Source organism: Armigeres subalbatus, chromosome 3 (genome assembly GCF_024139115.2).
Source record: "Armigeres subalbatus isolate Guangzhou_Male chromosome 3, GZ_Asu_2, whole genome shotgun sequence".
Classification (NCBI taxonomy): domain Eukaryota; kingdom Metazoa; phylum Arthropoda; class Insecta; order Diptera; family Culicidae; genus Armigeres; species Armigeres subalbatus.
The window spans coordinates 336794605-336818779 of NC_085141.1; the positions used below are offsets into that span (position 1 = coordinate 336794605).

At 40.6% G+C, this 24175-nt stretch overlaps 1 protein-coding gene across 1 annotated transcript in view; it reads right to left on the minus strand.

The window, feature by feature from the left end:
• The window catches only part of LOC134221344 (uncharacterized), a 123002-nt gene extending 105741 nt beyond the window's left edge, over positions 1 to 17261 (minus strand). The window contains exon 1 of the mRNA XM_062700540.1: positions 16860 to 17261. Within this exon, the coding sequence (XP_062556524.1) occupies positions 16860 to 16889 (30 nt within the window). The 5' untranslated portion in view covers positions 16890 to 17261. The remainder of the gene's footprint in view (positions 1 to 16859) is intronic.
• Between the last annotated feature and the right edge of the window lie 6914 nt (positions 17262 to 24175).

Below are 24175 nucleotides of genomic sequence, written 5' to 3' on the forward strand. Positions count from 1 at the left end.
ACCGTAGATGTTCCGGGTTTTCCGAAGGTATGTTCAAAATGCATTTTTTCCACTGCTTGTCATTTTATGTGACGTTTACTTTCATCATGTTTTATGTTTCCATCTAAACTACGCAGAGATATGGCCATTTCCGTGAAAACGTAAAATTTGTTTCATCGAAACTTTCACAGAAGGCATGGAGACTCATAGTGTTATATACCAATCGACTCAGCTCGACGAACTGAGATGATGTCTCTGTAAGTGTGTTTGCGCGCACCAAAAGTGCGAAAAGTTTAGTTCACTTTTTTGGTACTTATCCTCAACGATGCTGGGTCATTAGGCCGAAGGCCATTAAGCCGAATGGTCATTAGGCCGAATGGTCATTAGGCCGAACGGTCGTTAGGCCGAATGAGAATTGGGGAGTGAGAAATGAGTTGTGCGAAGTGAGGAAGAAGAAAGAAGGAAGAAAGAAGAAAGAAAAAGGAAGAAAGAAAAAGGAAGAAAGAAGAAAGAAGAAGGAAGAAGAAAGAAGGAAGATGGAAGAAGAAAAAAAGAATAAGAAAGAAGGAAGACGGGAGAAAGAAGGAAGAAAATGGAAGAAAGAAGAAAGAAGAAGGAAGAAGAAAGAAGAAGAAAGAAGAAAGAAAAAAGAAGAAAAAAGAAAGAAGAAAAGAAAAAAGAAAGAAGAAAGTAGGAAGAAGAAAGAAGAAAGTAGGAAGAAGAAAGAAGAAAGTAGAAAGAAGAAAGGAGAAAGAAGGAAAAAGGAAGAAGGAAGAAGGAAGAATAAAGAAGGAAGAAAGAAAAAGGAAAAAGGAAGAAAGAAGAAGAAAGGAGGAAGAAGGAAGGAGGAAGAAGGAAGGAGGAAGAAGGAAGAATGAAGAAGGAAGAAGGAAGAACGAAGAAGAAAGAACGAAGAAGAAAGAAGGAAATAGGAAAAAGAAAAAGGAAAAGGATAAAGGAAGAAGGAAGAAGGAAGAAGAAAAAAGAAAAAAGGGAGAAGGAAGGAGGAAGGAAGAAGGAAGAAAAAAAGGAAGAATGAAGAAAGAAGAAGGAAAAAGGAACATGGAAGAAGGAAGGAGGAAGAAAGAAGAAGGAAGAAGGAAGAAAGATGAATGAAGGAAGAAGGAAGAAGGAAGAAAGATGAATGAAGGAAGAAGGAAGAAGGAAGAAGGAAAAAGTAATAAGGAAGAAGTGGAAGGAAGAAGGTAGAAAGAAGAAAAAGAAGAAGAATGAAGGAAGATGGAATGAAGAATAAGGAAGAAGTTAGAAGGGAGAAAAAACCGAAGAAGGAAAAATGAAGAAGAAAGAAGGAATAATTGAGAAGGAAGAAGAAGGAAAAAGAAAACAGATAGAAGAAGGAAGAAGCAAGAAGGGAGAAGGAAGAAGGGGTAAAGTGGAGAAAGCACTTCTCATTTTTCAATGTTTGCTTCTTTTTGCTAATTCGGCCTAATGGCCATTCGGCCTAACGACCGTTCGGCCTAATGACCTTCGGCCAAATGGCCTTCGACCTAACGGCCTTCGGCCTAATGGCCTGACACCATCCTCAACTGATTTACTTGCAACAAATTCCATTCGACGCGGAATCCTGTCGAATTGTTTTCTATTGAAACTTTGGAAGATCGGACTATGGGCACAGAAATTGTGGCCAAAATACCTTGTGTTATAAAAAAGCGCGTAAAAAAGTCTAGCTCATTTTTAACCTTCTGTCTGTGCTCAAAAAAACTTACGTTGTCTGTGCTCTGGGGTCAAATTGACCCCAAATTGAAATTGCTATAACTTTTTTATTGTTTGGCCGATTCTGGATTTTTGGGGCTGTTTCGAAAGATAATTTAATCATCTTTCAGATCGTAACCATCTATGACTATTGGTGGGCGGGTACATCGCGGGGTGGGGTTTTAGTGAACAAGGGTACAAAAACAGTGATTTTTCATGATTATTTTAATTATATCCGAAAATCCTACCCATTTTGAACTGCACCTTTTTTTAAAAAGATTATGCAGGAAGGCGTGTGCTTCGGCATGAGGCGTTGATAAGTTTAGAACTTGGTCGCCAGGTGGTGGTACATTTGAATTCATTATTTTAGACTACTCATAATATTCCGATATATAGAATTCTCCTCATTGTAAGTATTCTTATCGTACAAATTCAAAATTTGTTAAAATGGCGTCTTGAACAAAGGTCTTCCTGTGGGAATAGACTGTCTTGTGACGGAAGTAATGATTGGGAATTTTACAAATAGGCGGCAAATTGGCTGATCTTTGGTTACGCATGTAGACCCGAAAGCCTTAATTCCAGGGTTTTCTTGGATGACCTAAAACATATTCTGTGAACCCATTCTATTATTTGCAGCATCGCTGGAGCAGGTTGAATACAAAGAAAACTTTTGATTAACTCTACCACAACATTCATGTTTGTCAAAAATGCTACAAACCAAAATACATCAGATCTCACATGGAACAATATACTCAAATGTAACAGCTCACTAGCGCCGCATCTTGGAAAAAGTGCTCATTATATTGAGCACCGCTTTGTAGTCCTGGACATCCTGAACAATGTTGCCGAATACAACTTGGGTGTTGGTATGAGGGATCTCGAGCTAAAGTAATATTTCATATATGCAAGAATATTGCAGCGCCGCCTAATTGTAAATTTCCTAATTATTTATTCCGTCACATGACAGTCCATTCTCACCAGACAAACTTTGTTGAAGACGCCATCTTTACAAATTTCAAATTTGTGCGATAAGAATATTTACAACGAGGAAAATTCCATATATCGAAATTACTATAGTAGTCTAAAATAATGAATTCAAATATACCGCCACCTAGCGACCAAGCTCTAAACTAATCAATGCCTCATGTGAAAGCACACGCCTTCCTGCTTAACCTTTTTGAAAAGGTGTAGTTCAAAATGGGGAGAATTTTCAAATATAAGTAAAATAAGCATAAAAATCACTGTTCTTGTACCTTTTTTTACGAAAATCCCTCCCCGCGATGTACCCGCCCACCTATATTCAATCTTTGGTAACAATTTGAAAGAGGATTAAATTAACTTTCGAAACAGCCCCAAAAATCTAAAATCGGCCAAACATTAAAAAGTTATAGCATTTCAATTTAAATAATTTGACCCCAGAGCACAGACAACGTAAGTTTTTTGAAAAAAGTACACTGTAGCGAATATTTTCAAGATTTTTCAAGCGAGAAGATAGATCTCGGCGAGTTTTACCAAACTACCAAAAATTAGGAGAATCGGTTGAAAACTAAAAAAATGGCAGCCACTCAAAGTGGCCTGGGGTCATATTGACCCTAGAGCACAGACAAAAGGTTAATGCACTCACCCTCAATCGATTTACTCACAACAAATTGCATTGGACGCGGAATCCTGTTCTATTATTTCTATTGAAAATTGGCCAGACTATTACCTTAGAAATTATGGCCAACATACTTTTTGCCTTTCTTGTGCAACAAAGTTGTACCGAAAGGCTATAATTTCTCTCCGAAAACGAACTATCGGATGCTTCCACACTGATAAACTTCCCTCCCTATTCATATATGGGAGTTTGGCAGAAGGACGGTCATGAGATTTATATCATGACAAATATTGCCCTCCGCTCGTTTGATGGGATAACATTTTCGTTTTCTTTTTGTGTAGTCGGAGCTTTAACAAACATCCAAAAGTGATATCCTTAAAATATATGACTGGCTAAAATAAAACAGAAGTATGAACGTCAAAAATATTGGAAAAGGAAAAAAATTGTCGAAATTCTTATTAGCATATTGTAGATCAAGTTGAAAACCGAACCGAGGTCTCGCGACAATCGCATTTCCGGATGTTGCAACTGCATCGCGAGTAGTGCGCATCTGTGCCATAGTCGTGCGCCATCATGCGCACCACTCGCGATGCAGTTGCGACATCCGGGAATGGGACAAAATATGATTTTCGGTTTTCAACTGGATCTACAATATCTTTGCTTGAAATAATCCGATTTTCATAGAACGGACAAAGAAATTTTTCTTTTTTACTCCTAGCTACTAGCTCATCTATTTTCAAGCACACACATTTTACGAAGGTCGAGAAAGGCACCATCACCGCTAGGTAGATTAATCTGGGTTTTTTTAAAGAGATTTAGCCTTTAAAATAAACTAACTTGAGTTAGTTTTTGGCCAAATGATGCAGGTGACTGTTATGCGAAGAAATAGCAAGATGGGACTACACAAGTGGGTTTTGATTTTCAAATTTCTAGAACAAAGCCTATCAGATTTTCTTGAAGATTAGGTCATTTTAAACTTATTCCTGAAAGAAAATCAAATCCGCCAAAAACCGACATAAGACTCTTATGCGACAGAAAACATTCCCGCAGTTACATCGAGCTTGTAGGATATCACTTGATTCTTTTACAAACTACAGTGGACCCTCCATAAGTTGATGTGTTAGAACTAGAAATCGAATCGTTGAAACAAATGATGCCATACTAAAATATTTTCACGGTTTGATAGTCCTTTCGAACAACGTCCTGGATTTCAGATCATCTTTATACCAAATTTTCGAAACGATTTTGGCCTATCCAATGATCCAACTTTTGAATGATGTTAGATATGATATACCAGTGGGCCCAATTTAGATTATATGAGCAAAGAAAATTATTACGATTTTGTCACTGTTCCGATTTTATCAACTGAATATAACGCCACAATACTTGGGTCGCGGCCACAACTTGCTATCTATTGTAATGCCCACGCCCATCGCTGCGCTCCACGCCTCCGTTGTACCAACCGGATCTAAAACGAAAACCATTCAACATATCCTGCCAATTGTATTCAGCTGGGTTCGACATTGAACTGGACGAACTCGTGGTTCGTTCTTTGCCGCCATGTACTATTCTTTTGCAAACCACTAAAGGATAGTCCTAAGAAAATATTACGAATTGTTCATGGAGGATAAACCTCCTGAATGTATGCAAAATGAGAATTTTGGGTATGAATATTAAAACAAATTTAAATTTACAACGATTTGCTAGTGTGAAGTAACTAAAATACGAAATTGATTATCATAAAATCGATTCATGATATAAAAAAAATGCTCCAAATTGTATATAAAGTAAATTCCATCAAATTGTATATGTTTGGAAATAACGATTTCGGCACTTCTGAAACGATTTTCTTTCATGTCATTTAGAAATATAACACTAGTACATTTAATTTCTGCAAACACGCAAGCCATTATTACCGAAGATGGAATGCTGGATGTACAATTTCCAAAAATATATTAGGAGGGAAATCTGTAACCTAAAAGAATCAGAAATTTGAGCTATGTAAATGTGAATAAAAACACAAAACAGTTCAGCCATGGCCCAACTTTTTACCAGATGACTTCTTCAGTTTCGCAAGCTTCTTGTCGCGTAGTGCTTTTGACATACTTAAAAATATAATAGACACCAGCCTCAAAAGGACACATTATTAAGGGTAAGGTCACGAAAGCATGAAAATTTCAGTGCTTCTCAACGCAGCATGTATCAAACGTATATATGCGAGGTTAATGCAAGCCCCCAACCTTCACCTTAATATAATCTAATTCAACTCCGCTACAGCCGTATAACATCACACACCAACATCGCTTGAAGCGCATAGCTTTTTGTTCAAAGCTTCACTTCCCATAGCTCAAAAGGTGGCAAAGCGTGATTTATTTTCGTTGGTGCCAGAGCCAATTTCCATCCACCCGTCAATAGGATGATTAATGTGCATACACGTATCTCGGTAAATAAAAGCAACCTGATTGAAAAAAGTACTACATAAAAGAGGTTAGGCAAAAAGGAATAGGGACGGTGAATCAATAGTGGACCGTGCTAGGCCTTTTCCTCGGAGTAGTTTAGGTCACTGATTGTATTTAAATAATTTGTTGGGATTCTCCATGCTCCCAGTAAACCCACAATTCTGATATCTTACCAGAATCTCACAAATACCTTATACATATATCATCCATCTTTGACTGACAATAGCATTTCTTGTCACAATCCATCTATTTTCTGGTAAATTATGAAGCTATGTTAGTCCACGATAGAGCCGTTTGATGAACCAAGTTGATAAGCTAATATCGTCCATCCACTTCTACCAGATTTTGATTATGGTGGTGGTAAGTTGGGCAAGTGAGAAATTCAAACAGATTTTTTGATTTTCCAAATATGTTGTATCCTAAAAGTATTTTTCATAGATCTTGTTCGCAGGCATATAAAAAATTGGATAGATGATTTGCTATGTAATAAATATGATTAATTTCAAGATATTTGGGTATAAACTACGATAGGCATAATGTACGTTACGCATAAAGCGAAACAAAGAACATTATGACATAAAGAAGGCAGAATTATACCAAACGTCCATTACGCCTAACGTACATTATGCCTATCATTCTCAAGCTTAAGGTCGTGGACCCAGGGTATTTGCATATCGCGAATATATGGTACAGCATAGAGAAAACGGTTAATTGCACACCAATTAACTCTTTCACGTCATGCATGACCCTTTACATCATTTCTGTTTGATATCCCCCGCCACGTTCGCTTTTTGACTCGTGTACCTACTTCACTGAAAACCATTAACCTAATGAACCAATCAACATTAACGGGTGGTGGTGGTGGCTGCGGTTACTGAACCACTTTTCCTCGCAAACAAGGTCGAAGGTCAATCACAGGATGATGAGGAGTGATTGCTCTTCTCGCAAATGAGGATAAAAGGATCTGACGGGTTTTCATAACTCCGTTCTAAGGGATGGGATGACGAGCTCTGCCAGCGGAAAGGTGAGTTGTTTTGATAGACTTGGATGTTTGCCGGGGTAGAGTCTGTTAACCTGTGCGTTCATAAGAAAATGTTTACTCGTTTTAAATATATGTAAAATTAGTAAGCAGTACATATTAATGTGGGATGCTTTGAATGAGACCATGGTTATTAAGCATAAAGTTTGCATTACACAATTCCGGGCAAATTAAAATGACGTGAATAGTTTTGAAAATGGAATTTGAATCGGGTAATAGGGTAAGAATGCGACTGTTCTCAGCAACTATAAAAATATCTGCGTAATCTATCATCTAAATGGCAGTGTAAATGCTGGGTAATGCGTGCCGTTCGTACTTCGCATACTTACCTGAAGGAATTGACCTTTCCCGTCCAAAATTTTTATTTGCTCAATCGATTATTTGGTTTATTGGAGTCGCTGTCACAGAAGGACATTTTCCCAAATAACCCATATTTTTTGCCGCTTTTAAGTATTTTTAAAATTTAAAGCAAAAATCGAAAAAGTGCTGTTTTTTAAGATTGGCCCGTTTTTAAACGAACATCGGGTGAATTTTTCAGGCCGGTTCACACGTACAGCACTTTTGCGGTGTTTGTTTTCGATTTTAAAAGTAGTTATAGGTTTTTAAAAAATATAGGTTCTTTGGGAAAGTTGACCTTGGAATTGAATTGAATTATCTATATATTTACGAGATTTTCGGCCCTAGGACGGTTCATCTCGTAGTTAATAAGTCAAAGAATCGACTGAGACAATAAAAGGAGACGATTTTTGACGGGAAAGGTCAATTAAATAGATCATATTTCGTGGTCCATAAATTCTTACTATATGAATAGAAACGATGTGCAGAAGTTTTACGCGACTATCTTACGCAGGGTGTCCATTCAAAATCGATTTTCGGATTCCCGATTTTTTACCGGTTTGAGAAACTGATACTAAAATATCACATTAACGGATCTAAACAAGAAATCAGCAAAATGTTATGTTTGTTTTATTATAGGGAAGACTAGGAAGCTCTTAGACCCGTTCAGTATGAATCAATACCATTTTTGCCACATGTCACAATCAAAGGAATTAGAATCCACAATAATTTCTTGTGGTATCTAATTCTAGAACAGATAATTTCCAAAGATGAGCCAGCCTAGGTTTGCCTGTTTATTTAAAAAAAAAAGACAATCAATCAATCAAAATAAGAAATTTTTCAAGAATTGCTTCAGAATTTTTATTTATGATATTATTTAACCATCTACGACCAAAATTTGTGTTTCCACTGCTCAAAAACACTTTCTTAAATCAATCTCCTAGTGCGTTTAAATTTTGAATTTATAGAATTTTGGTTTCAAGACTGTTTATTCATGCCACATTTGAAGTTTGAAAATGTTCATCCTTTATTGCAATATTTGAATTTTCAATGTTATGGAACTTATTCTTTATTTTCTATGTAAAAAATAGAAAAATATTTTGGATTAAAAAAAATTCAAATTAATTTAAATTTTCTCAATTACCAAATTTTTTTCAGAACGAATCCTTCTAATTCCTCTTAGATTAATCGGTTTTCATTAAAAAATTTTAACCGTTTGGTTACATAATGTTAATTTTTGTTTTGTAATTATGATGTTGTTTCGGAACCTTCACGTTTCTCGTGTAAAAACAGCAGAGCTACCACAGAACCGTTAGGGTTTGGTACCGCTGTAATGAGAGTGCTATAAAATATCCAACCTGCCATCGTGCTTGGAAAAATGCCATGTTGGATGAAATGACATGCAAAATAGCGGAAAAATATGGAGAGAATTTCTTTTAAAAGAGGAGCCATTGCCCAAATTCGGTCTTTTTATTATCAGGCGTCCGTGTGCTGAAGAAGTGTTTTTTAAAAAGTGCAGTTGAAACAGTGTGTGAGAACACCCCCCTCCCCTTCCTAGCAGGAGCTAGATTTTATAATTGGAGAAACCTCTATTCTCCTTTCCTACGTCTCTTTTCAAACTGCTTTCCGTCCAGCACACGGTTTGGCCCGCGAAGCCTCCGAAGCTTCCGCGCCTATAACCGTAAAAGACCACGGATCCTCAAAGGAGGACCTTTATCTCGGGCCGTAGGCCCTAACCGCAAAGGAGATTTCCCTTCTCGGCCGTCCAAGGTGGCTAAGCCACGGCCGGCCGATCGCACCTACGAGGGAAGACGCCTGCCCACCATCGTCCAGCAACGCCCGCTGGCTCTGTCGGACAATAATCGTCCGTATCGACGCTCGCCTCGCTATTCCATCGAGATTCCTGGCCGCACAGCTGGACCGGCTATTCCGGCATCGTCATCGAGAGTACCAGCGGTATGTACCGGTACCATCGTTAAAACTAGGTCACACTTAACAAATTAACACAAACTTATTACACTAAACAACACGCACACGGCACAATTAGGAACAAATAAAATGCATAAGTAATGTTAAAGTTCTGTGTTGTTAGTTTTTGTTTGCGACGAAAAACCCTTGATTACCTAGTAGTTAGCCGACCCTGGGATTGCCGGAGAGTTTCTTTTGTCCTGGTCTGGCCTAATTACTGCTAGTTGACGATTCAAGAAACAGTAGTTTCAAAATCATCTATATTATTTATCATAACTTGAAAAATTTAAAGATATTCAGCAATAAGTTTTAGAAACTCTTGAGAATGCCTTGCTCTTCGAGCTCCTCGAGAAATTTCCTCATTATTTTCTAAAAACTGGTTCAGGCCCAGCATGAAGATTTTCAAAAAATAGTGTGATAACTTGTGTATAAGTAGTGGATTTGTCGAAAAAAATAGTTCATAACTTTAGTAATGAATGTTTATGATTTGATCAATAGTTCAATTTCCCGATTGGTTTCATGATTTCCCGCATTTTTCCTGTTTTTTTCCGGTCGGGTCCAATTCCCGTTTTTTCCCGATTCTCCCGGTTTTCCCGACTGGATGGACACCCTGCTTACGCCATGAGTAATGGCCAAGAGGTGAATTTGGTTACATGCAATACTATGGTGAACGGTGAAAATGAAAGTGTATCAAGAAGCAGGATGGAGATAGTCTACATAATTTGCGATCGTGTAATCAAAATAACACGGACTTCGAGATCGTTCTGCACTTTGAAACACGGTCGATCACGCACTAAATCAAATGTTCTTTTCGACCGCACCAGACTGAATAACATGAGGCGGACCTCGAGATCTTTTTGAAACACGTCCGCGAAACACGATCGGACGTTCACTAATCAATATTCTTTTTGGTCGACCAAGTGTAGCAAAATAACGCGGACCTCGAGATCGTTCTGAATTCCGAAACACGGTCAACCGCGCACTAAAACAAATTTCTTTCCGACTGCCCAAAGCAGCACAAAATAAACGCGGACATCGAGATGCGTTCTGATCATTGTGCACTTTTTTGACCGCATCTGACAGAACAAAAAAGCGGACCTCGAGATCATTTTGCACTCTGAAATACGTTCGGATCAATTAATTTTCTTTTTGGCCGACCACGTGGAACGAAATAACGCGGACCTCGTTCTGCACTCCGAAACACGGTCGTTTGCGCACTCCACAATTTAGCCTTAAAAATAAAAGAAAGCAAAAAAGAATAATGAATATATTTATTATTAAGTTCGGACTACGACTACTTGCCACAAGTTCTTGCGGAATTTATTGGAACCTTGGTAAGGTTTGTCTTGGTTAACGAGTTGCCAATGTGATGGAATAGTAGTTGGTGGATCTAAACACGAGAACGCGTGTTCGTGTTCAAAAAGTTCTGAACACTGCACACTGTTCAAGAACATTGACCTAACTTAGCAACTTGTATCCTAGGAAAACAAACTCAAGCGACGGCATGCGACTCATTTTTCAACTAGTAATGGGTATCTAACGGATAGAAATCAAGCATGCTCGTATGTTTTTGCATAGTTCCAAATCTAAGGAATATTAGTTACCATGATCATTTGCTTGCGTACCGACCCAGTGCACACTGAGCTATGTTCAGAGTTCAAAACTTACAACACCAAGGCACGCTCTTGGCTCATGTTCTGTTCAGGATGCATCTCTGGTGGATAGTTTCTTCCTATGGGCCATATATCGATTGTCTGTTTAACGGCCTCTAGCACTCAATTATAGCTCACCTCACGTAAGACAAAATATTCAGGAAAAATACTTTATTAAGATTGATCCAACAGTTATTCACGTTTCACTGACACGCTTGTGGGGTTTGAGTGAGGCATCTTGCCTTCAGCGCAGTGTGTGTTTATAGATTCACTCCTCAGCGTGTCAATCGGCGAGCAGCAAGCCATGACTCTTGTCTCCTGGCAGGATCTCCGTGGCGTGCACACGCATCAACGGAGAGTCGCTGTCACAGAATTTCGTTCCGGCCAATGAGGGCCCCACATTTTGGCGCTTCTGCCAGTCTATTTTTTTAATCCTGTCGCTGATTTCATGAGATGAGTTGAATTCATGTGGTTAAATTATGAAAAATGATATATATTTAGTTTGATAAGCACATGGAACGTCTGGAGGACCGTCGAAAATGATTTGTGGTTTGCTAAATCACAAGGCGCGTCTCGAAGACCGTCGGAAAATGGTTTGTGGTTCGCTAAATCCCAAGACACGTCTCGAAGACCGTCTGAAAAAGGTTTGCGGTTTGCTTAATCCCAAGACGCGTCTCGAAGACCGTCGAAAAATGGTTTGTGGTTTGCTAAATCACAAGACGCGTCTCGAAGACCGTCGGAAAATGGTTTGTGGTTTGCAAAATCACAAGACGCGCCTCGAAGACAGTCGAAACATGGTTTGTGGTTTGCTAAATCACAAGATGCATCTAGAAGATCGTCGTAAAATGGTTTGTGGTTTAGAAAATCATAAGACCGTCGTAAAATGGTTTGTGGTTTGCTGAATCACAAAACGTGTCTCGAAGACCGTCGGAAACTGGTTTGTGGTTAGCAAAATCACAAGGCACGTCTCGTACTTAGACCGTCAGAAAATGGTTTATGGTTTGCTAATTCACAAGACGCGTCTCGAAGACCGTCGAAAATGATTTGTGGTTCGCAAAATCACAAGACGCGTCTAGAAGACTGTCGTCAAATGATTTGTGGTTTAGAAAATCATAAGGCATGTCTGAAAGGTAGCCGAAAAAAGTTTGTGAAACTTCAAGGTGCGTATGGAAGACCAACTGTTTGTTTGCGATCAAGAAAATCTCAAAGTACTGCTAGCATTGGTTTTGATTAAAACAAATTTAGACTTCATGTAGCCACTAGGCGGCGGTAGTGTACATGAGACTACAAGTAGAGCTATGATATACACTGGATTCTGTTTTTACACGATTTACATTTTTTCAATTTTGTACTCATCTTGAATGTTTAACGCAGATTAATTATCTTATGATTTTTCTTTTATTTATTGTGGATTTTTTGAAGCATGTTGTGAAGATTTTGGTGGTAAGTTGAAGTAACACGATCAAAAATACGATCTAAAAAATCGGGTAAAAACAAAATTCTGTGTAATGCAATCTGATAGAAATGGAGAAATATTCTATGCTACAAGACTGTTCGGAAAGCCAAATATATTATCTGGAAATTTATCTTGAAGTGCACTGACTTAGTACCCATAGCGGGATCACCTGTAGGAACAGATATTTTGGAGTTTGCAAAATTAATAAAGTTGCCGGATTTCACAAAGCTATTCAGATGTTCGAATTTATTATGCATAAGTTAGGTTGGCGTTATTGGGTAGCAGTATTAGTTTACGCTTCTCTCATTTGGGTATTATATCTCAGATTTTGCGAAATTCAAGATAACCGTCATTTGCAAGGCGTTTGCTCGGAAGGTCATCAACATCAATATGCTGAAGTTCAGATGGATGGTATACTATACGCGAGACTAAATGTTGGATTGAATGTACGGATTTGAAATGGATTTGGATTGAATGTGAATTGAATTTGAATTGGATTTTGAATAGATTTGGATTGTATTTGAATTGTATTTACCCAAATCTCGGATAACAAAAGAAGACTTCGAAAGTTTGTTGTTCTCTAATTATCCATTCATTACTTACAGGAACGGAAGTTTGAATCACGTTTAATCTTTCGCGACCCACAGTTTGGAAACCCATATTCTATATCATTGATTTGGTATTAAAACCATCATGTTGTTTATTTTGCTTTTCAATTAAGTTAACCGGTTTCTCCACGGGGATGACAAGCTACGCTATCTTTGTCACATCTTTTCTGAATCACCAATACGAGTGCACTGCGAATGCAACATAAATAATTGCGAGGGTGAAAATGATATAAAACAAACAAAGGTATAGATAGTACCTTAGACAACTAGCATTCTAAATAATTGAGCAAATAAGTTGAACATTCTTAAGTTTGAAGCATGGAATCAAGTGTAAAATTGTTTTAATTGATAATTCGTTAAATTTTTCTCTATTTTCTCATGATTGTATCATGTTGCATTATTGAGTGGTATGAGCGTTTTGCATTATATTCTCCTGTAAAAACGTAAACATTCAAAATTCATGCACATACTATTGCAAAATAAATCAGTATTAGGGTAATTTGACACTGGGGGATAAATTTATCACCCAGAAAAGAACAAACAGGCAAACTTGTCAAAATCCATAGTAAAAAAATTGGATGTCGCTCCTCTGGGTTTCTCAGATGCAATAGATGTTCATCTTTACTGCCGTGAACCGCATATTTTTCCCATATGAATAAGAAACCCAGCAAAGATGAGACAAATATGCGATTCACGGCAGTTTAGCTCATTTAAATAACCTAGGAGATAAACAAGCATTGCATCCTATATCAGAAGATTTTTTTTTGCGTTTTTTAATGAGAGAAGAAGGGAAATGTTGGGTTTTTATTAAAAAACCTTCAGCGTGTGTTTATAGATTCACATCTTAGCGTGTTAATCGGCGAGCAACAAGCCATGGCTCTGGGGGTTGGCTCGCCGATTAACACGCTAAGCTGGGGTTGCATGGTTCGGTTGCCATTTATCCGGGTAACGTTGGAGGAATGCCTCCGAGAAGAACAAGTTGTCAGTCGTCATCAGGCAGCCGTGACGGTAAGGCGTGCACCCCAGAACGTCACCGTATGGGCTGCGGATCCGGCGACTGACGAGGGTTTGGTGAAGGGGCTGGGAATCGAACCCATGACCATTCGCTTGTATGGCGAACGTGTAGCCAACTACGCTACGGGACCCCTCCCCCCCCAAAAGGTACGCTTTTCTGTGTTAATTTTTGTAGCAGTTCATCAATTGATGATTGATTCCGAATCAATTTATTCATATAAATACCGAGACCCAGAATGGCAACTGTCTTAAGTTTAGATGGCAGGATACTATCAGCCGTTGTGATGTGTTCAAGGAAGTCTAACTCTTTAACTTTGAACAGGAATTTATCCCAGTTCAGTTTCACATTACGTTGCTTTAAACGATTGAGGACCTGAATAATACCCAAAAGGTTTATTTAATTTATGTTAAAACAAAATTTATTTAAAACGAATATGATGTTCTTCTACTTATTTAAACGACTATGATGTTCTTGCTTCTGGATCAGTTAACAACCCAAACGGCAATCCTTTGAACTAAGACTTGTTACGTTTGTTGTTACATCTCTTGCTCCACCACCACACTGTTCCCTTACCTGATAGAGGAAAGCTTATTCTGTAGAATACAAGTCGTGGTTTTCCCAGGAAATACCTGCTTTGGCAGTAATTCGCCTTCCACTGTTTGTTTACAAAATAAGTTACGCCCAAATTGCTCAAATTAAATTGCAATAAGCTCCTGAATCCTCCAGCATACCCTGGTTCATACGGTCAACGCAACACTTGATAATATTTGACTTTCTGGAGTAAAAAGCGTAATACGTTTTATCCGAATCAGATGTTTTCATGTGCGATTCAGATTTGGTTTCAGAGGATCAAACAAGCCGTACTTTCATCAATGTCTTGAGCTTGAGATCTTTTTGATAAGATCGAACACATTTCTTGTCCATTCGATCAGTCGACTGTCTACATCTCGATGTTCTATATCTCGATATCTCTCCCTATGTCGATGGTTTCCTCAGTCCCTTCAATCTACATACATTTGGGCCTTCTACATCTCGATAACCCCCTATCTCGATACCTCTCTATTCCGATGTGTTCTGATCATATTTTGTTCAGGATTCACTCTCCCTATGTCGATATGTTCAATTTTTTAGGCTACTAGACCATCTTTGGACTATAACAAACACATAAACACCAGGAAACGACATTTGTTTTGTTGTTTTCCATAGCAATGAGCTTTTTTGGATCTAGTACTCATTTCAATTTTCCTTCCATTCCTCGATCTCTCCCTATCTCGATGGTCCCTTCAATATCGAGATGTGGGACTGTACTGTCTCAAAATGACCTCGCATCCGAGCATTTATACATTCTTAATTTCGCGCAGGGCAATACGGAAAATTTGAAAAATGAACATCTCTTCCCCATCTCAAACATTTCATTCCACTCCGCTGATTACAATTGTTTTCGGGCAAAACGGGATTGTTCCTGTCATTTGAATCCACTGGCAATGTGTCTTTCAATACGATGGACATTCTCTCCCAGCAGTTCGTGTTAGAGAATCCCTTCACTTGTTCCTCCACGCTTTTGATCATAGCTCCCAAAGCCTATATCTGTGACAGTGTTTGATCTTCCTTTAAAATCCGCAACCGCTCGTCCTTTTTTGTCGCATTTCATGTGGGCGGTGCCTCTCTAGCGTGTCTTGTACTGGTTTGAAAAAATCATACAATTTATCCACCTCCAATATACAGCATTTTAGCTCTTCTGTTCCTGAACAACGTGAGCTTCAAAATAGCATTCGAAACCACCTTTCCATGACTTCCACTCTCTAGCTAGTTGTAAACGCCTTATTTGTTCACAGCAAAATGATGGAATAGCTCGCATTTCGATTTGCACCTGCAAGTTGTGTTATAAATTAATAGATCAATACATTAATACGAATTCGACTTATCATCATTACTATTACCATAGCTATAACTCTAACAGATTTTTCTTCTACCACCAGGTAGATACTCCAAAAAATAATACGTTCGCCAGGGACACGGCAGGAATTTCCGTCCATCGTCGTAGTGGCTCTTTTATTGGTTTTCGAGACTATGACGAAAAGACGAAAATGCCTGCATTAACCCTACATTTAAAGTTAAAAGTCCATAATCTCGATCCAGGACTCAAATGTTACCATAATGGTAGAAAATCCATACAAACCATCAGTTCCTTCTTAATTTAAAATACATTTGATTATGCACACATTACAATATAGGTATAAATATTTTAAAAAATACCTTTTCATCCCATCCTCGTCGCCAGATTGTAACGTTTGAATCTTGGTCAATTATGGTTCTGCATTGAAATGAAACATCTGTTCATCAGTACGGTTAGAGCAAGAATGACTTTTCTATTTATTCTGTGTTGCTTAGAAGCATCCTAGAATCATAGCTTACTATTACATGTTCAGATCTACATACCTATTCAAGATCCGCCTCATTTTTAAATGGTCAAATGTTTCTCCTAAACTTTAGATGTTCAGATCTTGAAATTACGATAAGCATTGTTAACATTTCAATCGAGTTCTTACCCGGTTTGCTAAACCTTTCAACGATAGCAAACACCACCATCAAAACGCAAACAAACGAACCTCTCCAGAATCAATTAAGTCCTCGTTCACCCGGAGTCGACCATGCTTGAGACTTTTCCACCAAGACCCTGCATGTCATTAAAATAGCGAAACCCCACTCCTTATTTATCGCGATATTCCCTCTGATCCAATTTTCCAAACAATCAACAGAGTTGATAGCTTAATACATAAATGAGCATCGAGACTTGCTTCTCTTCCTAGGAAGCCTTTGCGAGAGTTTCCGACAAAGTGTTGTATCGTGCATTCCCATATTCCTCTCAAAATTTCAACTCTCGCCAGTCGCGTATCAAACACCATACTCTGAAACTCTGAAGGAAGCTACCGAAGCAGTTTTCAACTAATTCCACCGTCCTAGGGATATGCTTCCTCTATCGCGAAAGCAGGTCACCAGAGCTAGGATGCAAAATATATTGGAACTATTGACCTACCTTGTAGGGCTTTTTGTTGTCGTCCTCCATTGTCGTGTTCTGCTTCTAATCACTTGACAGATAACAACACTTCTGTTTCTTCCACACTATTTAGCACAAATGCACTTTCGAGCTAGCTTTACTTCGATCCAGGAGATTTCTGCACTTGTATCTACCTGACTTTTTAATCAGGTCACTAGGAAGCTTCTTCTACTTCCTTGACACTGCAACTAAAACACAAATTTCACTTTCACTCGTTGTTGAGACCAGGCTTAGCACTAATTTACAGCACTTTGGATTCACTTTGCAGTTTGGAACCACCAAGCACCAATTTCGCGGACCGCACAAGGGAACACTACCGATTCGAACGATTGCAAGATTGGTAATAAAATTGCTCGTCTTCGGTGTCCAGTCAGTCAGACGGCTCCACCTCAATTTACGAGAACAAAACTTTTCGCCAGTATAGTTCTCCGGTGTTGAGATGACGCGTGAGAATATTCTCCGACGGTACCCCTCACTAATACAGTCGATCGTTTGTTTTGTTTGTTTACGCATTCAGCCGAATGGTGTCACCAATACCATGGCAAGGAAGCGCGCGAATTCGCACGTGTTCCTCTCTGCTCTCACTAGTTGAAATAAATAATAAAATAAATAAGCTCCCGTGCTCTATCGCAGAATGCAATTTCAGCTGGTGATGTGTGTCAGCGTGCTTCACACACCTGCTCATAGATGCATTTTTACTGCAAATATGTTCAAAGTAAGGGGTGAATAATGAAGTAATGGAATTTACCCACCCCTTACCCACCCCAGTACGAGCTCCATGTACGAAAGGTTGCCATTCTAGCAGCAAAAAGTTTATTGTTCCATACTTGTATTGTTGCCAATGTTCATACTTACTTGGAGCACTGCAGAATAACTCATGAAGTAGCTTCAAAGCTGCTTTGTGTGGGAAATTTCGTTCTGAGGAATTAATTAAAATTTTACAGATGACTGCAAGTAGTTCAAGCTGCGAGACTTGTTTGAAATGTTGATGGGTGACCATGAAACATTGCTCTTTTGGCACAATTTACCGAGAGATGAAAGATGGAATTGAATCATGTACCTATAATTTTACTTCTTGTGATTCTGGCGCCATGAAACAAAGCATTTTCATACCCAGTTCAAAATCTGACTCAGTTCGTCAATCAATTTTCTTATGAAAAATTGTTTCTGACCCGCGAACCTTGATCGCTCATGCAGGCTCGTTCATGTTGTGTATTACAAGCGTTGTTAATCTTAATAGTGTTGTACCTTAATAAGCATAAGTGTATATCTTATTTATTTTATTTATCAAATTTAAAAATTTATTTTCTTTTTCAAAAACCGTTCTCGGGGGTAACAATGGCTCAAATGGGGGTGATTATTGGCCACTGTTTCAACTAATAAGAATGCTTATGGAATAGGTTGAATGTATCTGTGAGCAAAAAGTCTAAATTCTAAAAGACCTTTTTGAACGATTTCGCTATCAAACGTCCACACTGTCGTTGAGAGCAATGACCTATTCTTACCCTCAGACACATTGTTACCCCCGATGATGGAATTGAATTTTGAAGACTTCTTAGTTCATTGTACAATTTGAACATTTTTCAATAAGAAACAGCAAGACAGGAAGGGTACATTTTTTGACGCGTTTGAGATATTAAAAATTGTAATTTAGTCATATTATTTCGGTCAGTCTTGAATATAAAACAGGATTCTCCGTCAAATGTAACTTTAAAACAAATCGATTAACCCTCTCTTTTCCAAGACTTTTTTCAAAGATTTCAATCACCTAAAATAAGTGATTAAAGAAAATTGATTGTAAATCAACAGTTACTTGATTGCTTTCAATAGTTTCACTATTTTTACACAAAACTGATTATGACACGATGTGGTCCCTGACGCCAAATGCCCGGATAAGAAGCTGAAATTCCTTGATCCCAAATCCTTAGCCCCGTCCATCCTTAAACATTGTAAACTAACCTCGAGTCACCACGAGTACGTTGGCCTCTACCCCGCTCTTACTAACTGAAAAATGAAATGATATTGATTGCACATATCACAAAGAACCATGGCTCCGTAAAGTGTTATACACGCCTGAGCCTACCAAATAAACGAACTTGGAAAAAAATAATATTATATTAGCAGTCTAATGAAACCATAAAGTTGTGCCAAATACTGCTTTTTGTTGTTGAAACAATTCGATGAATGTTGGAAGGTGCACAATTTGATGGAGCTCTACAGCTACCATGGGAAGGAAAGGGTTAAGGATGTTTAAAAAAATGAACGAGAGTTTCTCTCCAGTTTTCCACGACAATCCCCATAATTTCCATGGGAATATCTTAAGAAATTTGCATATGAAATTTCAGTTCAATCAAAGTTAATTGTCTATTTCCGGGGATTAAGCCACCCGACTTGGATGTTAATTTACAATGTTATGAAAACTCATATGTGAATATGTACGTTATGTGGAAGATGGAAAATGGTTCTCGACAACGATCCGACGGGTATAAGAAGGCGAGGTGCACAGCGGGCAAGGTGGATCGATCAGGTGGAGGACGACTTGCGGACCCTCCGCAGACTGCGTGGTTGGCGAAGTGCAGCCATGGACCGAGCTGAATGGAGAAGTCTTTTATGTGCAGCACAGGCCACTCCGGCCTTAGTCTGATTATAAAAAAAAATGTGGAAGATACTGATTTGGAAAATGTATTGGAGGTAACCACTTTCCCTTCGATGGGACTCGAACCCATGAGCCGCAGTATGAAATTTTCCAGAATTTCCACGGGAAATTGCCAAATTGAAAAGTTCTTCCGATTTTCCACGAGGGATTCTTTTAAATATATTCATGGATTTTCTTCTGAAAAATCTGAAAACTATCATTTGCTAAGATACTGGAAGTTTTCCGCATTCCTCGTTGCTGGAATCTGTAAAGCTGAAAGGGATCACTGTGCTCACATCCAAAGTTTTGGCTTTGTTAACATTGAGAACTGAATCTTCCGACGAAGAGCATCCGGCAAGTAGAAGCAGAAGTATTAAAACACTAGATGCGCTGTTATCTCTTACAGCAGAGGTTCTCAATGGCAGATGTATTTATTACAATTCCAAAAAAACTTATTGATAAAATTTTAAAATTTCTAATTTCAAAACTTTCCATTGTACATAATATGCATGGCGATCAGAAAATCAAAGTCTTTTGAATCCTGTCCACCCCAAGCAGAGCAACGTATGAAGGCTTCAATGTGTGGTGTATACCACCCCTAAAATATGCTACTATATCGCTCCGAAGTATTAACGTGTGTTTTATTGTTAACTAGTATATAAGTAAGGGCCCTCCTTAGCCGTACGGTAAGACGCGCGGCTACAAAGCAAGACAATGCTGAGGGTGGCTGGGTTCGATTCCCGGTGCCAGTCTAGGCATTTTCGGATTGGAAATTGTCTCGACTTCCTTGGGCATAAAAGTATCATCGTGCTAGCCTCATGATATACGAATGCAAAAATGGTAACCTGGCTTAGAAACCTCGCAGTTAATAACTGTGGAAGTGCTTAATGAACACTAAGCTGCGAGGCGGCTCTGTCCCCGTGTGGGGATGTAATGCCAATAAGAAGAAGAAGAAGAAGAAGTATATAAGTGCTTTTGTGTTCCTTTCTACAAATAAAGCAATCGAGATGTAGCTCGATCTCTTATCATCTTGATAGCAAAGCAGTCAACATCTATCTCTCAACCCGAAAGACCCAATCCTGCGTATTGTGTAGATCAAAATATAAAATAATGAAATCTACCTGATCCAGACAAAATATTGATTAATATGCCTCCGAGCTAAAATCAAGAATCTAAAGGTTCAGAAGCCTTCAGTTAAAAGACATGAAGGCCTTTTATCCGAAAAGCTCGGTAGCTTCGTTGCAAGAAATTTGGAAGCCTTCTTTCAAAAGTAAAGAGGCTTGGAAGTCTCCTTTAAAGGTGCTCAGAAACCTCCTCCTAAGATGCTCGGAAGCCTCCTTTCAAGAGGCTCGGAAGTCTCCTTTCAAGAGGCTCGGAAGCCTCCTTTCAAGAGGCTCGGAAGCCTCCTTTCAAGAGGCTCGGAAGTCTCCTTTCAAGAGGCTCGGAAGCCTCCTTTCAAGAGGCTCGGAAGCCTCCTTTCAAGAGGCTCGGAAGCCTCCTTTCAAGAGGCTCGGAAGCCTCCTTTCAAGATGCTCAGAAGCCTCCTATCAAAAGGCTCGGAAGCATCCTTTCAAAAGGCTCGAAGCCTCCTTTCAAAGGCTCGGAAGCCTCCTTCAAGAGGCTCAGAAGCCTCCTTTCAAGAGGCCTGGAAGCCTCCTTTCAAGAGGCTCGGAAGCCTCCTTCAAGAGGCCTCAGAAGCCTCCTTTCAAGAGGCCTGGAAGCCTCCTTCAAGAGGCTCAAGCCTCCTTTCAAGAGGCTCAGAAGCCTCCTTTCAAGAGGCCTCAAGCCTCCTTTCAAGAGGCCTGGAAGCCTCCTTCAAGAGGCCTCAGAAGCCTCCTTCAAGAGGCTCAAGCCTCCTTTCAAGAGGCCTGGAAGCCTCCTATCAAGAGGCCTGGAAGCCTCCTTCAAGAGGCTCAGAAGCCTCCTTTCAAGAGGCCTCAGCCTCCTTCAAGAGGGCTCAGAAGCCTCCTTTCAAGAGGCTCAGAAGCCTCCTTTCAAGAGGCTCAGAAGCCTCCTTTCAAGAGGCCTCAGGCCTCCTTTCAAGAGGCTCAGAAGCCTCCTTTCAAGAGGCCCAGAAGCCTCCTTCAAGAGGCTCCCAGCCTCCTTTCAAGAGGCCTGGCAGCCTCCTTTCAAGAGGCTCAGCAGCCTCCTTTCAAGAGGCTCGGCAGCCTCCTTTCAAGAGGCTCAGCAGCCTCCTTCAAGAGGCCCGGCAGCCTCCTTTCAAGAGGCTCAGAAGCCTCCTTTCAAGAGGCCTGGAAGCCTCCTTTCAAGAGGCCTCAGAGCCCTTCAAGAGGCTCAGGCCTTCCCTATCAAGAGGCTCAAGCCTCCTTTCAAGAGAGGCTCAGAAGCCTCCTTTCAAGAGGCTCAGAAGCCTCCTTTCAAGAGGCTCAGAAGCCTCCTTTCAAGAGGCTCAGAAGCCTCCTTTCAAGAGGCCTGGAAGCCTCCTTTCAAGAGGCCTGGAAGCCTCCTTTCAAGAGGCTCAAGCCTCCTTTCAAGAGGCTCAGGAAGCCTCCTTTCAAGAGGCCTCAAGCCTCCTTTCAAGAGGCCTCAGAAGCCTCCCTTCAAGAGGCTCAGAAGCCTCCTTCAAGAGGCCTGGAAGCCTCCTTTCAAGAGGCTCGGAAGCCTCCTTTCAAGAGGCTCAGCCTCCTTTCAAGAGGCCTGGAAGCCTCCTTTCAAGAGGCTCAGAAGCCTCCTTTCAAGAGGCTCAGGAAGCCTCCTTTCAAGAGGCCTCAGAAGCCTCCTTTCAAGAGGCTCAGAAGCCTCCTTTCAAGAGGCCTCAGAAGCCTCCCTTTCAAGAGGCTCAGGCCTCCTTTCAAGAGGCTCAGAAGCCTCCTTTCAAGAGGCCTCAAGCCTCCTTTCAAGAGGCTCAAGCCTCCTTCAAGAGGCCTCGAAGCCTCCTTTCAAGAGGCCTCGGAAGCCTCCTTTCAAGAGGCTCAGAAGCCTCCTTTCAAGAGGCTCAGAAGCCTCCTTTTAAGAGGCCTCAGAAGCCTCCTTTCAAGAGGCTCGGAAGCCTCCTTTCAAGAGGCTCGGAAGCCTCCTTTCAATAGGCTCGGAAGCCTTCTTTCAATAGGCTCGGAAGCCTCCTTTCAATAGGCTCGAAAGCCTCCTTTCAAGAGACTCGGAAGCCTCCTTTCAAGAGACTCGGAAGCCTCCTTTCAAGAGGCTCGGAAGCCTCCTTTCAAGAGGCTCGAAAGCCTCCACTGTCACTTGGCATAGCTAAAATAAGTGGATGCTCGGATACCTCATGTCAAGAATTCTTCGAAAACATCTTTCAAGGGGCTTGGAAGCCCTGTTTTTTGAGAGGCTCGGAAGCCTAGTTTCAAAAAGCTCGGAAACCTCTTTCGAAGCCTCCTTTTATGGGGGTCGGATGCTTTTTTTTTAGAGGCTTAGAACCCTTTTTTAAGAGGTTAGGAATTTTTATAGAGACTTGGAAGTCGCCTTTAAAGATGCCGAGAAGCGTCCCTTCAAGGTGCTCAGAAGCCTCCTCTTAAGATGGCTCGGAAGCCTTCTTTCAAGAGGCTCGGAAACCTCCTTTCAAGAGGTTCGGAAGCCTCCTTCCAAGAGGTTCGGAAGCCTCCTTTCAAGAGGCTCGGAAGCCTCCTTTCAAGAGGCTCGGAAGCCTCCTTTCAAGAGGCTCGGAAGCCTCCTTTCAAGAGGCTCGGAAGCCTCCTTTCAAGAGGCTCGGAAGCCTCCTTTCAAGAGGCTCAGGCCTCCTTTCAAGAGGCTCAGAAGCCTCCTTTCAAGAGGCTCAGAAGCCTCCTTTCAAGAGGCTCAGAGCCTCCTTCAAGAGGCTCAGAAGCCTCCTTTCAAGAGGCTCAGAAGCCTCCTTTCAAGAGGCTCCAAGCCTCCTTTCAAGAGGCTCAGGAGCCTCCTTTCAAGAGGCTCAGAAGCCTCCTTTCAAGAGGCCTGGAAGCCTCCTTTCAAGAGGCCTGGAAGCCTCCTTTCAAGAGGCCCGGAAGCCTCCTTTCAAGAGGCTCAGAAGCCTCCTTCAAGAGGCCTCAAGCCTCCTTTCAAGAGGCTCAGAAGCCTCCTTTCAAGAGGCTCAGAAGCCTCCTTTCAAGAGGCTCAAGCCTCCTTTCAAGAGGCTCAGAAGCCTCCTTTCAAGAGGCCTCAGCCTCCATTCAAGAAGCTCAGAAGCCTCCTTTCAAGAGGCTCCAGAAGCCTATTTTCAACTGGCTCAGAAGCCTCTTTTCAAGAGGCTCAAAGCCTCCTTTCAAGAGACTCAGAAGCTTCCTTTCAAGAGGCTCCAGAGCCTCCTTCAAGAGGCTCGAAGCCTCCTTTCAAGAGACTCAAAGACTTCTTTCAAGAGGCCTGGAAGCCTCATTTCAAGAGGCCTGGAAGCCTCCTTTCAAGAGGCTCAGAGCCTCCTTTCAAGAGGCCTCAGAGCCTCCTTTCAAGAGGCTCGGAAGCCTCCTTTCAAGAGGCTCGGAAGCCTCCTTTCAAGAGGCTCGGAAGCCTCCTTTCAAGAGGCTCGGAAGCCTCCTTTCAAGAGGCTCGGAAGTCTTCTTTCAAGAGGCTCGGAAGTCTTCTTTCAAGAGGCTCGGAAGCCTCCTTTCAAGAGGCTCGGAAGCCTCCTTCCAAGAGGCTTGGAATCCTCCTTTCAAGAGGCTTGGAATCCTTCAAATGCTCAAAGGCCTCCTTTCAAGAGGCTCGGAAGACT